Below are 13,506 nucleotides of genomic sequence, written 5' to 3' on the forward strand. Positions count from 1 at the left end.
ATAGAAAAGCCATTAAATGCCCATAAACTCAAAATATAAATGTCTTTTTTGTACTATGCATTTATTGACTTCATTATTGACCAAAACGATCCAGGAATAAATGTGTTTGCTGTGAAAAGTATGCAAACAACTACGATTATCCTTTCACTGAAAGATGTATTTGAAGTCAGGTATTTAAACGAATGAGATAAATTTGCAACCAAGTTTAGCAGCCCTGTCTAAATGACAGATCCTGAACCCGAGTCTGCTCCTGAAGCTTGCAGATCTCTAAAAACAAGGTTCTGGAAAAGTTGACAAAAATCCATGATTATATGAAAGAATTTGGAGTTTTTAATCTAAGGTGTGCGCCAACGGAAGAAAATCAACAGTACTGTTATTCTAGAAGTGCTCATCAACAACAATCAGTCAGAGATATAATATTCCAGGAGGTCTTGTGTTGGTTAAGGACAGTGTTCGTGGCAGAACAGAAAGAACATGGAGTGCTGTGGGATGATGTCTTTTTGTAGGCCAAAGCCTGGAATCAAGTTTGTATTTTAGCACATCCAGCTCCACCGTCCTGAAGTCAATGGGTTTTTAAAAGGGATTTTGGTTAAATGCCTGAAATTAAGTCTGTGGTGAACACAAGACCATGTAAATGTATTCTACGACATAAAATGCATCAGTAAAACCCCCTTGTGATTTTTTAATGCTGTTAATATATTGCTAACAAGTGTCTAAATGGCACTGGAGAGGTTAATCGGGACATTAAACATCTTGATGACGAACAGGTAAACGCATTACTCGCTCGTCGCTTCCACAGCCTCACGGTTTATAAAAGTGTTCTTGTAAACTATTCTAACCTACACGCTCAGATAAAACGTCTCTGAAATAAAGACTGAAAGAGTTGTTGGAAGTTTAAAGGCAGGGTAGCTGATTTGGTTCAGAAACATTTTTTGTTTTGTTGAAGTCGATAGCAATCACGAAGTAAATGATTTATACGCATTTACATCATCTGTGGAAGGCTTAGGACCATAAACTGTTCGTCCAATCAGATTCCTGCTGTGCGTGGTCATGTGTTCTGGAGGAGGCGTGGCTTTGGAGAGTGAGATCTTGATGAACAAAACATTTAAGAAACAAACTTCTTGAGTTTATTTTTCTGTCCAAAGGCCAAAGGAAAATCCTATTGGTTTTTTGTCGAGGGAATCAGGGTGATGTGAACTTCCAGGTTGGCCTACAATAACACACCATCACTGCAGCGCTCACCTGTCGCCGGTCTAAAGTTTGCTGATAACCATGTAGATGAGCCAGAAGACTTCTGGAAGAATGCTTTGAGGTCAGATGAGACCACAACAGAATGTTCAGTTTTAAATGAGAAGTGTTATAATTGGTCTTTAGTAAAAGGAACCTCGTCAATCTCTTCACCGATCTGACTGTGAACTGAAGCTACACTGAACTGCAGGACAATGACCACACACACGTCAAAGCAGAAGAAATAGATTGATTTGGCCTTTCAAAACACAAAGTTGTTCATCACGGAGTTGAAGCCATGCTTTCTCCATGCTGATGTACAGGACTGGGTTCAGATCGAAGATGCAGTTCAAGTTCAAATATAAAACATTTAATTGGGTTTTATGCATCTAGTTAAACAGCTCAGAAGAAGGTCTGGTCTCAGCGAAGGTCAGATTTATGCGGAAAACTCTTAAGGGTTCACGAACAGTCAAGCGCCACTATATAAAGCAGAAGCAACAGAGTGCGTTATATAAGAACTGAAATACAGCGACGATCTGAACCAGCCACAATTGAAATGATTGCATGAGAATAATTGTGCTTGAGTGTTCAAAAGCAGGACGCTGGACCAGACACCTGACTCACAATTCAGATTCACACCTCCCATGATGCTCTGAGTCATAATCATGTTAAGAGCACGCCTGTGAACACACACACGCTAAACGACTCACCTGGAAACAGCAACAGCAGATGAAGTCTGAGAACAGACAGCGTGTGTCGGAGTAAAAGGAACTAAGACCTTCTCATGCATAACAGTCTTGTGTGACTTCAGTGTTAACCATATAAAGCCTTCTGTCATAATTTGATAAGGCCTTTAAATTATCAAAATGAACAAAACTTTGCTGAAAAACCTGTTGAGCAGAATCTACATCACATGCCTTCTGTCTGAGCGTCCGTTCACACTGTAAAAGGCTGTTTAGTACGATTGTCAGGTCTCGGTTCACCTGTCTTTTTGCTGTCAAATCATTCGATTTTTAACATAAATGTAGCAACTGAGGTTTACTTGATTATCCATAAATAATGTTTTTGAAATATCACATTCAAATATGATCATCAGGCTTTTGAGGAGTGTTTATTTATTTATTTCTCTCTCAATGCAGTGCAATACAATGATGATTATGTTTGAATGTGACCCTGGACCACAAAACTGATCCAATTTTATGAAATTGAGATTTATTACGTTGTTAGGATCGGACAATATTTGTCTGAGATACAACTATTTGAAAATCTGGAATCTGAGGGAGCAAAAAAATCAAAATATTGAGAAAATCACCTTTAAAGTTGTCCAAATGAAGTTCTTAGCAATGCATATTACTAATCAAAAATTAAGTTTTGATATATTTACGGAAGGAAATTTACAAAATATCTTCATGGAACACGATCTTTACTTAATATCCTAATGATTTTTGGCATAAAAGAAAGTGTAAATAATTTTGACCCATACAATGTATTGTTGGCTATTGCTACAAATATACCTGCTGCTTATGACTGCTTTTGTGCTCCATCTAACTATAACATATTATTGGGAGACACATTGATGAATGACAATATGCATTTTATGCAAGTAATCTGATATAAGAAATCTCAATGATTTACATTCCAAGCTTTCTGAATTTCATTATAGAAACATCAGCATCTGCAGCAAAATGCATATTGAGTCTCACGCTCCATATTCTCACTGTATTATACTGTATGAGCCACAAAAGCCTGATGTATCAAATATGATACAAAACAAAACACATTTGCACACAGGTTTTTCCGTTATATTTTGTATAAAGGTTCAATAAACTGTTCTATTAAAAAGAAAATAGATTTTCCTGTCAGGCTTGACAGGGTTAAATAATAGGCTACATGGTGTTGCACAATCATTTGATGGAGCCTGAGGAAGATGAAGCGATGAATTATGTGACACAACCCATAACAATATGATCAGAGTCAGCATTCCCAGCACAGACAGCGGAGCTCGGTAGAGGAGTTATGGGCTCGGTCTTACCGTGGTGTGCGGGATCCACTGTGGCTAGCTCGAGGAAGCTAGCACCGGCCTGCTGAGGAAAATCCCGCCAATCCTTCCCGCCTCGCTTCACAAACACGACCGACTCAAACCGCGAGCCATAGACTTCTAACGGCACGATCGCGATCACTGCGAGTCTCGGTCTGTCCGTTCATGTGTGTGTGTAAATGTGTCTAATACCGCCGTGATCCGTTAACGGTCTCGATCAGCTGACTGTCAGCGAGCTCTTTAAACCACAGTCCGGTTTTCCGCTTCCGCCGCGAGCGTGGGCTTCATTTCTGCTCATGCCGTCGGTGTCAGGCGTGCCGTTCGTCTCTTTCTGTCCTCGACAGCTCCATCTCTGTTTTTCTTTTCCTCTCTCATTCGCTTTTTGTTCAGGACTTCATGATGGCGGAGCGGGGCGGGAGCCGACCGGAAACCGGAAGCGCGGGTGAAGCGCAAATTAAGGGTTTCTAATGTTCTGTAAATACGCGTTTCATTACAGCACAGACTCGACCTGTGCTCCTCTCTAGTGAGTGAAAGCAGTCTTTAGACGATGCTATATTCATAAATGAAATGTATATAGGACAGCATATGTTAATATAAGCACTAGCCCACGTCACATTGTCGTTCGCACAAACATTTTAAAATAATTAATAGTGAAGTCCAGAAGATTTTACATCAATCATACAGTATCATATGTCACTGTTTTTCTCAGCTGCTTTAATTCATATTCGGCTTATATTAATACCTTCTGAAAGGGCAACACCCCACATTTATTACGATCAACAGTAATTTTAGCAAACTTTCAAGTACAGCTGACCTGTTATACTTTTGTTCCCAGTTTGAGGATGTTTTGTGAAACGACAACATGCCTAAAATTATAAGTGCATGTGTAAATATGAGCCACTGAGCGTTAATGACGAATATGAAGGATATTAAAATACTGTTGAAGTCTAAACTGGATGAAGTCTAAACTGATAGACGAGAATCAAGAGTTAACACTCGTCTGACTTTGTGATTTTCAACCATATGCAAAAACCTGATACATATCATCATATAAATTGCAATTAAAAAGTAACAAGTAGAAAAACAAAACAGATTACACATACAGAATACGACTGAAATTCATTGTAAATGTGAAGAAATATAGTGCTGTCAAACGATTAATCGCGATTAATCGCATCCAAAATAAAAGTTTTTGTTTACATAATATATGTGTGTGTGCTGTGTATATTTATTATGTATATATAAATACACACACATGTAGAATATATTTGGAAAATATTTATATATTTATATTCACATAATTTATATTATAAATAAATATATTTAATATATAAACATAACATTTTTCTGAAAAAATATAAATGCATGTGTGTGTATTTATTTATATATATATATAATATAATATGTATAATAAATATACACAGCACACATATATATTATGTAAACAAAAACCTTTATTTTGGATGCGATTAATCGTTTGACAGCACTAATATATTCTATATAAATCTATTTAATAATCTATATAAATATATTTAAAATATAAGCGTAACATTTTTCTTAAATATAAACATGCATGTGTGTGTATTTATATATAGGCTTACATAATAAATATACACACCAATATTATGTAAACAAAAGGATTTTAATTTTGGATGCGATTAATCGCAATTAATCGTTTGACAGCACTATTTAATATATTTATTATACACTCTATTATAGCCTTCTAAAAAAAGAAATAAAGTGCCATTGGACGGCATTAAAGGAAGCAAATGTTATCATGAATCAGTCCATCTGTCTCTGATCTGTTCATCCGTTTATGAAATATGATGCCCTTCATCCGTCTCATCCTCGTCTGTTTTAACATCTCCTCTCCTCACCTTCTCTGCATCAGCGTCTCCTCACGCCACCCTTACATAACACAACACACCCAAAAACATTCAGAGGGAAATAAATAAATAATCAAATCTGTATTAAGTTGCCCGAGGCCTAATCCCTTATGCAAACAGATTTGTGAAATTTGGCTACGATTAGTAGAATGAAACCATACGTTTATGTAACAGCAATGAGGTAAATAGTTAAAGGTCATGAGTCTATGAAGGTACGATACAGAAGATTCATTCTAACTCTGAAAGTCTTCTGACGTGTCCGTACAGATGTACATTAGCAGCACGTTCCGTATGAAGTCGTGATGATGCAGAAGAGCGAACCGTTCTGAGAAGTGAGCGGTTCATGGAAGGTTTATCTGATGCAGGAGCAGCAGGGTGCTTCAGTTCATCCAGATTTGTGTTCGCAGCAAATCAGATGAGCTCAGATTCATCCGTCAGATGTTATTAGTACCTTTGTGATGTTAATGTGGAAGATGCAAATGAAAGAAGAAGAAATACAAATTGTTAAAACTTACAGTCATAACATTATGGTTATTATATTAAAATACTACATTTGTTCCATAACCTCTCTGTGTGGTGCTGAAAAACACAAATTAGGCAAAAAATTATAAAATACAAAAGTTATCCGTTATTTTATTATGCAAAGTTTATTAATGTTCATAAAATAGAATTAACCTGATCATTTGTTACCATGAAAGATGTTTGCAATATAAAATATTACTTACAAAAAAGAAAAGAAAAGTGTACAATGGACCAAAATTGTTGTGTATGACTATTTAAATAATTATGTTTTTTTATGACTTCAGATGTGCTAATTATGTTTTCATATCACATTTTATTTTGTGTAGTTCATTATTTTAGCGTGTTGTGCATAGCTGTAATATTTATTCATATTTTGTTTCGTTTTCTTCCTGCATCATATCTGTGGTCCTGTTTAGCTAATTAAAACATTATATTTATTATTTAATAGTTTCGCTTAAGCTTTCGTTTTCTTGTTTAACAGTAATTTTAAAAGTATTAAGTTTGGTCTGATATACTATTATAGTGTTTTTTATATTTTATAAATTAGGTTTTATATTTATATTTCCTGATTTAATTTTACTTAAAGTTTTAGTAATTTCATTCTTTTTTAAAAATATGTCTATATAGTTTTTATTCATTTAGGTATAAAGTTAAACGAAGTGAAAATGAGAAATGTTGCTGAAATAAAATTAGTTTATTTTTCTATATTGTATTTCAGTTAATGTTTTTTAAATTAATGAAAAGGTTTGGGATACTGGGATCATCTGTAAAACATGCGAAATGTACTTTTTACAGTGAATTTCTGGCAAATGCAGTTTTTGTGTTAATGTAATTGAGCCGGATGTGTGTTTGTACAGAAGCGTGCGGTGAAGAGCAGCTGATTCGCTGTGAGTGCTGATGCTCTGATGCTGACCCGTGTCCAGATGGATGTCAGTCTGACCCCTCCCGCACACACACAGCGTACAAAAGCCCTCCGGAGCCGAGCCGAGGCCACACACCGGGACCAGACACACACCGCTCTGATCAGCTTCAGGAGGGTAAGCATACTTCACCTCCCTCACCTCTCACAGTAACATGCCTCTACTTTAACTTGAGTGCATCTCATGTGTAATGAGAGTTTTGCTGCACACATCTGTAATTCAAACGCATCTGCTGTGTGTAAGTTGCAGGGTGTTAACAGCAGCCGCTCACAGACATGACTGCATGCATCTTCTTACGGGGAGCAAAGATCGTAAGTCATTAGAAGATATTTCACATTTGTTTTCTTATAGTATTAGCAACTTTAACACTGTCCCATTTTATAAACACAGTCGAGACAATGCTTTTAGAAAATGGTCTTTTTAAATGAAAATAGAATTGTTCATGGATTTGTGTTATAACATCATCCCAGTTCATAAACACAGTTAAGACAATTTATCTGAAATGTATTTATTTATTTGTTTTTATTAGTTTAGTTTTATTATTAAACGAATGTCTAAATTTGAGAAAAATGGAAATGTGCAATTAGACAATTGTAATTAATGGATTTGTGTTTTATTACTGTTTCACATTATCCCACTTTATCAACAGTTGAGACAAATTACATGTTTTTAAAAAAAAAATTGCTTTTTTATTTTTAAATTGTGTTTCTTGTGTTTTCATTACTTTAGTTTTATAATAAAAACTAAAAATCATCATAGAAAATCATCATTACAACATCCAATTTAATGAACAATAAAATAATTTATTATAATTTATTATTAAAATAATCATGTGTTTCATTTATTTTATTTTTAAAAATATATAATGTTTACAATATTTTTATTTAATTTTAGTGGTTTTTATGTTTCATCTTGTGTAGTTTAGTTTTATAATTAATAAAAAAAATGTAAATGTGTAAATATGAGAGATGCTGAGCAATCAGAAAAGGGTCATTAATGGATTTGCGTTGTATTAGTGTATTGTGTGTTTGGCCTGATTCAGCAGACACATAATCATAATCAGCCGCAGTGAATCTAAACTAAACGCTCGGTTCACGTGAAGCGTGTCGTTGAGTGCTGTCTGCTTAACGGGATAAACCACGATCTCTGCTTTAAAAGCATTCGTGCCATTAGCAAAATGGGGTAAAACAGGCCTTTTAGGTTAATCTCAAACCCCTGAACAGACAGAGAAACACATCTGAGAGGCTTAACCTGTGCTTTTGCTTTTGCAGGACAGAGAATTGGCAGATGATGAGATTGAAGGTAAACACACCTGTCATCTGTCACATAATCTGCTCTAATCGTCATCTCCACGAATGTTAAAGCTTACACTGACGTATTCAAATAACAAACTTACATTGTTTTACAGACATAGTTGTTGTTATTACTATCATTACTGAGAAGATGAAGAACTGCACTGAAAAAAAAAGATTGCAAACTATTTATTTTAGCTACGTTTAAAAATTAATGTTGAAAGTTAGTCAACTAAATTTGTTTATTTAAATGTAGCCAAAATAAATAGTTTGCCTTCAAAAAATTGAGTACATTCAATGAATCATTTTTTTCAGTGTGTATGGCCATAATTATTGGTAGACATCACAGAGGTCTTATTTATTTATTTAAATCATTCTGATTAGCATTGCATGCATTACACTCTTAAAAATAAAGGAAACATCTCTTTCTTACCTTTTGATAATCTGAAGAACCTTCTTTCACTGCAATGAAGGTTTTGTGAAACAGATGTTAAAGGTTCTTCCGTGGCTTCGTGAAGCGTCTGTATTTTTAAGAGTGTAGGTTGATTGCTGTAATGTAAAGCGTGCTGGTTATATGAACCCTGATGAGTGTTTGTTGTTCTCAGAGCTGAGAGAGGCGTTTAATGAATTCGATAAAGATAAAGACGGTCTAATTAGCTGTAAGGACCTGGGGAACCTGATGAGGACGATGGGTTACATGCCGACCGAGATGGAGCTGATCGAGCTGGGCCAGAACATCAACATGAACCGTACGCAGCAGATGCATGATTCTCGTGATCGCTGTGAGCAAACACACGTGTTTAGAGCGTGTCTTCTGTTTCTCTGTCTCTCAGTGGGAGGACGGGTGGACTTTGAAGACTTCGTGGAGTTAATGGCCCCGAAGCTTTTGGCCGAAACGGCCGGCATGATCGGAGTGAAGGAACTCAGAGACGCTTTCAAAGAGGTGAGAGACGAACCAAACCAGTGTTAGCACTGCATTATGGGCTGGAGGATCACGGGGAAGCATGCAAAAACATAAATAACAAGTAACAGACGTCTGCTTTTCTTTCGTCTGGTCAGTTTGACATGGACGGCGACGGCTCGATCACCACCGAGGAGCTGAGGAGCGCCATGACTAAACTACTGGGAGAACACATGAACCACAGAGAGATCGACGCCGTGGTCCGAGAGGCAGACAATAACGGAGACGGCACGGTGGACTTCGAAGGTGAGAAACGACACACATTCAACGCTTATAGATGCTCACACTTCCTACGCATTCAGGTGTGAGACGCTCTTCTGCTTTGCTCTTCTTGCAGAATTCGTCAGGATGCTGTCGAGCTGCTGAGACGTTCATCTTCTGGACGCTGCGGATACATAACATGCATATCATATCCCTAAATATCAAAGATCTTCCCCCATAAACTATGCAAAAATCTCAGGCTTCCAATGCAATATAGAGCTACTGATCTGAGAGATGGATGTGCGATATTTTTGTGAAATTAGTCTAATATTATAACGCTTATGTCTTTGCATTATTTTTAATAGATATTTGCTCAATAAAATACAAAATTAGGAAATAAATGGCATGGAGTGATGTTTTTTTTTCTCTGTGTGTGTGAACGTGACAGAATCAACCACTGAGGGGTTTCTTAAATCATTAAAGCTGCTTTTCATCTATTTTGTGCCGTCTTTTGCTGTGCACTTCCACAATCTCACATTAGAATCAATTATGATGTCTGCATAATCAATCTCGCCATGTTTACACTTTGTTTATTATAATAAGAAGATTCATGAGTGTGAAGAACAAAAACTCTGAATCCGATCAACGTAAACGCCTCTGATTGGCCAGTGCGTTCCAGAAACCAGCAGATCTGTCTGTGATTGGCTGCAAAGCTCGAATCCGCTGACACTCTGCAGATCGCAACACAAACATTTAGTCAAATGTATGTTGCCAGTGTCCTGTGATTACAGCTATGAGTGTCTCGTTTTGTGTGGTCTCCGAATCTCTTCAGATTAACAGCTCTCAACACACTCCACAACATGCTTCATGAATGATGCTCGATCCTGCAGACTTCCAGTAACTTAATATCTCCATTAATCTGTTGATTCTCAGAAAAGAGAAAAAATAAAACCAAAATCTGAAGCTAACAGGCCGTGTAATCTGTGCGCTGAGAGCAGATGGTGAAGACGGGAAATCACTTTTAAGAGAAAGTTTCTTTGCGAGATTAAGAGGATAATGGAAGGATGAAGCACCGAGAGCCACTGAAAGATTTCATGAGCAAAGTGATGTGGATATCTGTTCAGATACACCAGACACGTGTTTAAAAACGACATAAACGAGTCGTCTGTGGCTGCGCTGATGAAACACTGATGAAAGTCACGTCGTGGTATCCAACACTCCTAGAAAAGCACATTTGTTATTTGAATAAGAATCATATAAAAGGAGAAAAATGTGTTTAAATGGCCAATGCTGGTTTATTTCTTATTGTGACTTTATCTCATAGATGTTCTTCCTAGCAATTTTGAGTTTATATTGGTTGATTATTATTATTTTTTTCTTATAAAGATAAATCAACTGGCATAAAATAAAATTAATAATAATAATAATAATAAAAGTGCATATTATCCATTGACAAAGCTGCTAGATTTGGGCACAGTTATCTGCCACTATAATCTCAAAACGCCTCAATTTAATTTTGATGAGTCACTAATCGCTATCACTCATAATACATCAAACTAACACAACTTCAACAGAGACCTGGAGGAAAGGTCCCAAAACATCCCAGATCAGCCGTTCTAATGAGAGAGAAGAGAAGAAGAGAAGATGCAAGCACACTGGAGGGATGTTTAAGAGAGGAAAACCAGCCGGCTCGTGCATGACACACAGATATCACTAAACTTTGACTAAACTGCAGCTTCACCGCTTGAATGTGCAGATATCTGAGAGAGAGCGAAGATAGTGTGCTTCAGATACAAACACAAGCAGCACCTGATCTCGGGATATGTGTTCGTCTCCAGCACTTTCTGCTGCTGCCGTCTTCTGAGGTCCTTAAAAAGGGAAGGAGATCTACACACGGCACAAAATAGACACAAAAGTGAACACAAAATCAGCTTAAATGCAAATCAACTGCAAAGTGCAGTACTACTTTCAGTCATTGACATGACATCTGGTAAAAAAAAACAAAAAAACATCCAGGAATGAGAAAATTAAGCACTGGACAGATATCAAAAAGAGTTATTAAACACAAATAAGCTGCAAAAATGCAGTCGTCACATGCTGAATAACACACAGCCGAGAGCTGCTTGTTCAAATACACGTCAAAGTGGGAAGCAATTATATATCCATGCTGATTACGAACTGTTTAAGTGAATTGGGAGAATATTGGATCTGTATTATTATATTGGATCTGTGCGTTAGGTCTTAAAGTGACAGCAGCCTCATATACCTGTTATTAATGATAATCAAACAACAAAAGAAAACCAGATTGCCGTTGACTGAAATTAAAACAAGCTGCCTGCATTTCGTTTTTTCCATCATGTATATATGACTATTCTGTTGCCATACAAAATATGTGGTATCCTAATTGTAAAACATAAAAAAAAAACATTGCAAATTTTACACAAAATTCTAGAAATTACTACCATAAAATCAGCCATTTTGATAGCAAACAAACATGAATGAATAAATAAAAACTGTAATAATTGAGAGATCTGGTGGAACTGTTTGGTTCTGGTTCTTGACACCAAAAGAGCTGACACACATATTGTATATTTGGTGGATGCTGAGGCGTAGCTGGATTTGAGCACACACACACACACACACACACACACACACACACACTGGACAGCTGGGATTGGAGGGCTTAGGCCAGCACCCCTGTTCCCTCCGCTCCGGCTCAGACGGCTTGATTAAACTCTTATATAACACACACCGCTCTCTGTGTCTCGTCTGGACACTTCAAATCTGTCCAATTCTCTCTGTTTGGAACAAAGGGACGCTTAAGAAGCGTGCAGTGATCGGAGAGGAGCGCGGTCAGATCAGACATGATGATATAATAACACAGAGACCGGACAGCAAGTGATGTCATGATGATGACCTCCGGCCCGTCATTTCAGTCTGATCCCTGAAACATCCACGACAGCGTGTTTTATCTGCAGAAATCTCTCGCTCTCTCTCAATTCAATTCAATATGTGCTTTATTGGCATGACAATTGTTACAATGTATCGCCAAAGCGTAGTGTTTACATTGAATCTAGAACAGATTTATATGCAACAAAAACATGCATATAGATACATTTAAAAAGTAGAACAAATCAACATTTTAGAATTCCATGAACAATTTAAAATTCAATGTTGTGTGTGTGTGTGTGTTTGTGTGTGTGTGTGTGTGTGTGTGTGTGTGTGTGTGTGTGTGTGTGTGTGTGTGTGTGTGTGTGTGTGTGTGAGTGCGTGCGTGCGTGTGTGTGTGTGTGTGTGTGTGAGTGCGTGTGTGTGTGTGTGTGTGTGTGCGTGCGTGCGTGTGTGTGTGTGTGTGTGAGTGCGTGTGTGTGTGAGTGCGTGCGTGTGTGTGTGTGTGTGTGTGTGTGTGTGTGTTTGTGGACGCATCACTGATTTGTTGACTCCTCCCTCTTTTTGTGACAGGCATCAATGTATCTTGCTGCTAGTAGGATACAATCTTGTTTTTCCCCTAATAAATATTGAAGCTGTGTTTTCTTGTTTAACATTTTGAAGTCAGAGCAAAGTTTGTGATAAAAAGTCTTTGTAATGTGTTGATAGTTAGTGCAGCCGGTGAGGAAGTGTGGTCTGTGGGTGCAGTGTGGGCAGATGCGGCTCTCTCTGGGCAGCCAGTGCTGGTGATATCTGTCCGTCTCTATAGTGAGAGTATGGTTGCTCAGTCTGTACCTCGTCATTTGTCTTAGTTTACAGTCTTTCACTGTACTCAGATATTCTGCAGTGGTGTACTCTCTGTTTAGGGCCAAATAACATTCAAGTTTACTTTGTTTTTCTGTTGTTTCTTTCCAATAGGTTAGATAATTTTCTTTTTGTGTTTTAATAATTTGGTTGGGCCGAGTTTTGTGGATGAATATTTCAGTGTCCTGATGCTGGATGCTGTTAGTCGTGTTAGTCTGTGTTTGCAGCTTCAGGAGCATCTGAATCAGGGGACTTTTTTCAGGGTTCACTTCATGGTTTTTAAGGGCTTTAAAAGCTCTCTCTCTCTCTCTCTCTCTCTCTCTCTCTCTCTCTCTCTCTCTCTCTCTCTCTCTCTCTCTCTCTCTCTCTCTCTGCATGCGGGGAGTGTTTGGGTGTGGGTGAGGGTGCTCACGGAGAGGTGTTTGAAAGTTTCTTTTCTTTTTCTATTTTTGATTTAAAAGGGGAATTTGATACATAACATTTTTGTAAAGCTGCATTTAGATTTGAAAGCCACGTGTTGGTGGTGTTCGCGGTAGCGTCGGAATGGCGTCACCTCTGACGGGGGGAGAACCACCTGTTTCGCGGCGTCATGGAGTCCGGTGCGTACCTGCTCAGGGTGTATCGGTGGAGGATGTACTACTGGCGGTCGGAGAAGAGGTTGGTTATGACAACATCTCTTCGGCGTCCAGGATGAATAAAGCGGTAGTGATTTTTGTTAAGGAGGATA

General features: G+C 37.6%; 2 protein-coding genes across 4 annotated transcripts in view; one reads left to right on the forward strand and one right to left on the reverse strand.

Moving 5' to 3' along the window:
• Positions 1 to 3,695, reverse strand: part of taok2b (TAO kinase 2b) — a 31,431-nt gene extending 27,736 nt beyond the window's left edge. The window contains exon 1 of the mRNA XM_058793115.1: positions 3,259 to 3,695. The gene's annotated coding sequence lies outside the window, so the exon portion shown is untranslated. The remainder of the gene's footprint in view (positions 1 to 3,258) is intronic.
• cabp5a (calcium binding protein 5a) lies at positions 3,567 to 9,448 on the forward strand. 3 transcript variants are annotated; one of them, XM_058793117.1, is made up of 8 exons: positions 3,567 to 3,707; positions 6,531 to 6,710; positions 6,837 to 6,904; positions 7,865 to 7,895; positions 8,491 to 8,634; positions 8,719 to 8,828; positions 8,945 to 9,092; positions 9,184 to 9,448. In XM_058793117.1, exons 3-8 carry the CDS (start codon positions 6,869 to 6,871, stop codon positions 9,210 to 9,212), a joined length of 498 nt encoding a protein of 165 aa, XP_058649100.1. In that variant the 5' UTR covers positions 3,567 to 3,707; positions 6,531 to 6,710; positions 6,837 to 6,868; the 3' UTR covers positions 9,213 to 9,448. The 3 variants fall into 3 exon arrangements, with proteins under 3 accessions (XP_058649100.1, XP_058649099.1, XP_058649101.1); XM_058793116.1 differs by having other exon boundaries at positions 3,658 to 3,788; XM_058793118.1 differs by having other exon boundaries at positions 3,658 to 3,788; positions 6,843 to 6,904.
• Positions 9,449 to 13,506: the final 4,058 nt, after the last annotated feature.

The sequence above is a fragment of the Onychostoma macrolepis genome, chromosome 12 (genome assembly GCF_012432095.1).
Source record: "Onychostoma macrolepis isolate SWU-2019 chromosome 12, ASM1243209v1, whole genome shotgun sequence".
In the NCBI taxonomy this organism is placed as follows: domain Eukaryota; kingdom Metazoa; phylum Chordata; class Actinopteri; order Cypriniformes; family Cyprinidae; genus Onychostoma; species Onychostoma macrolepis.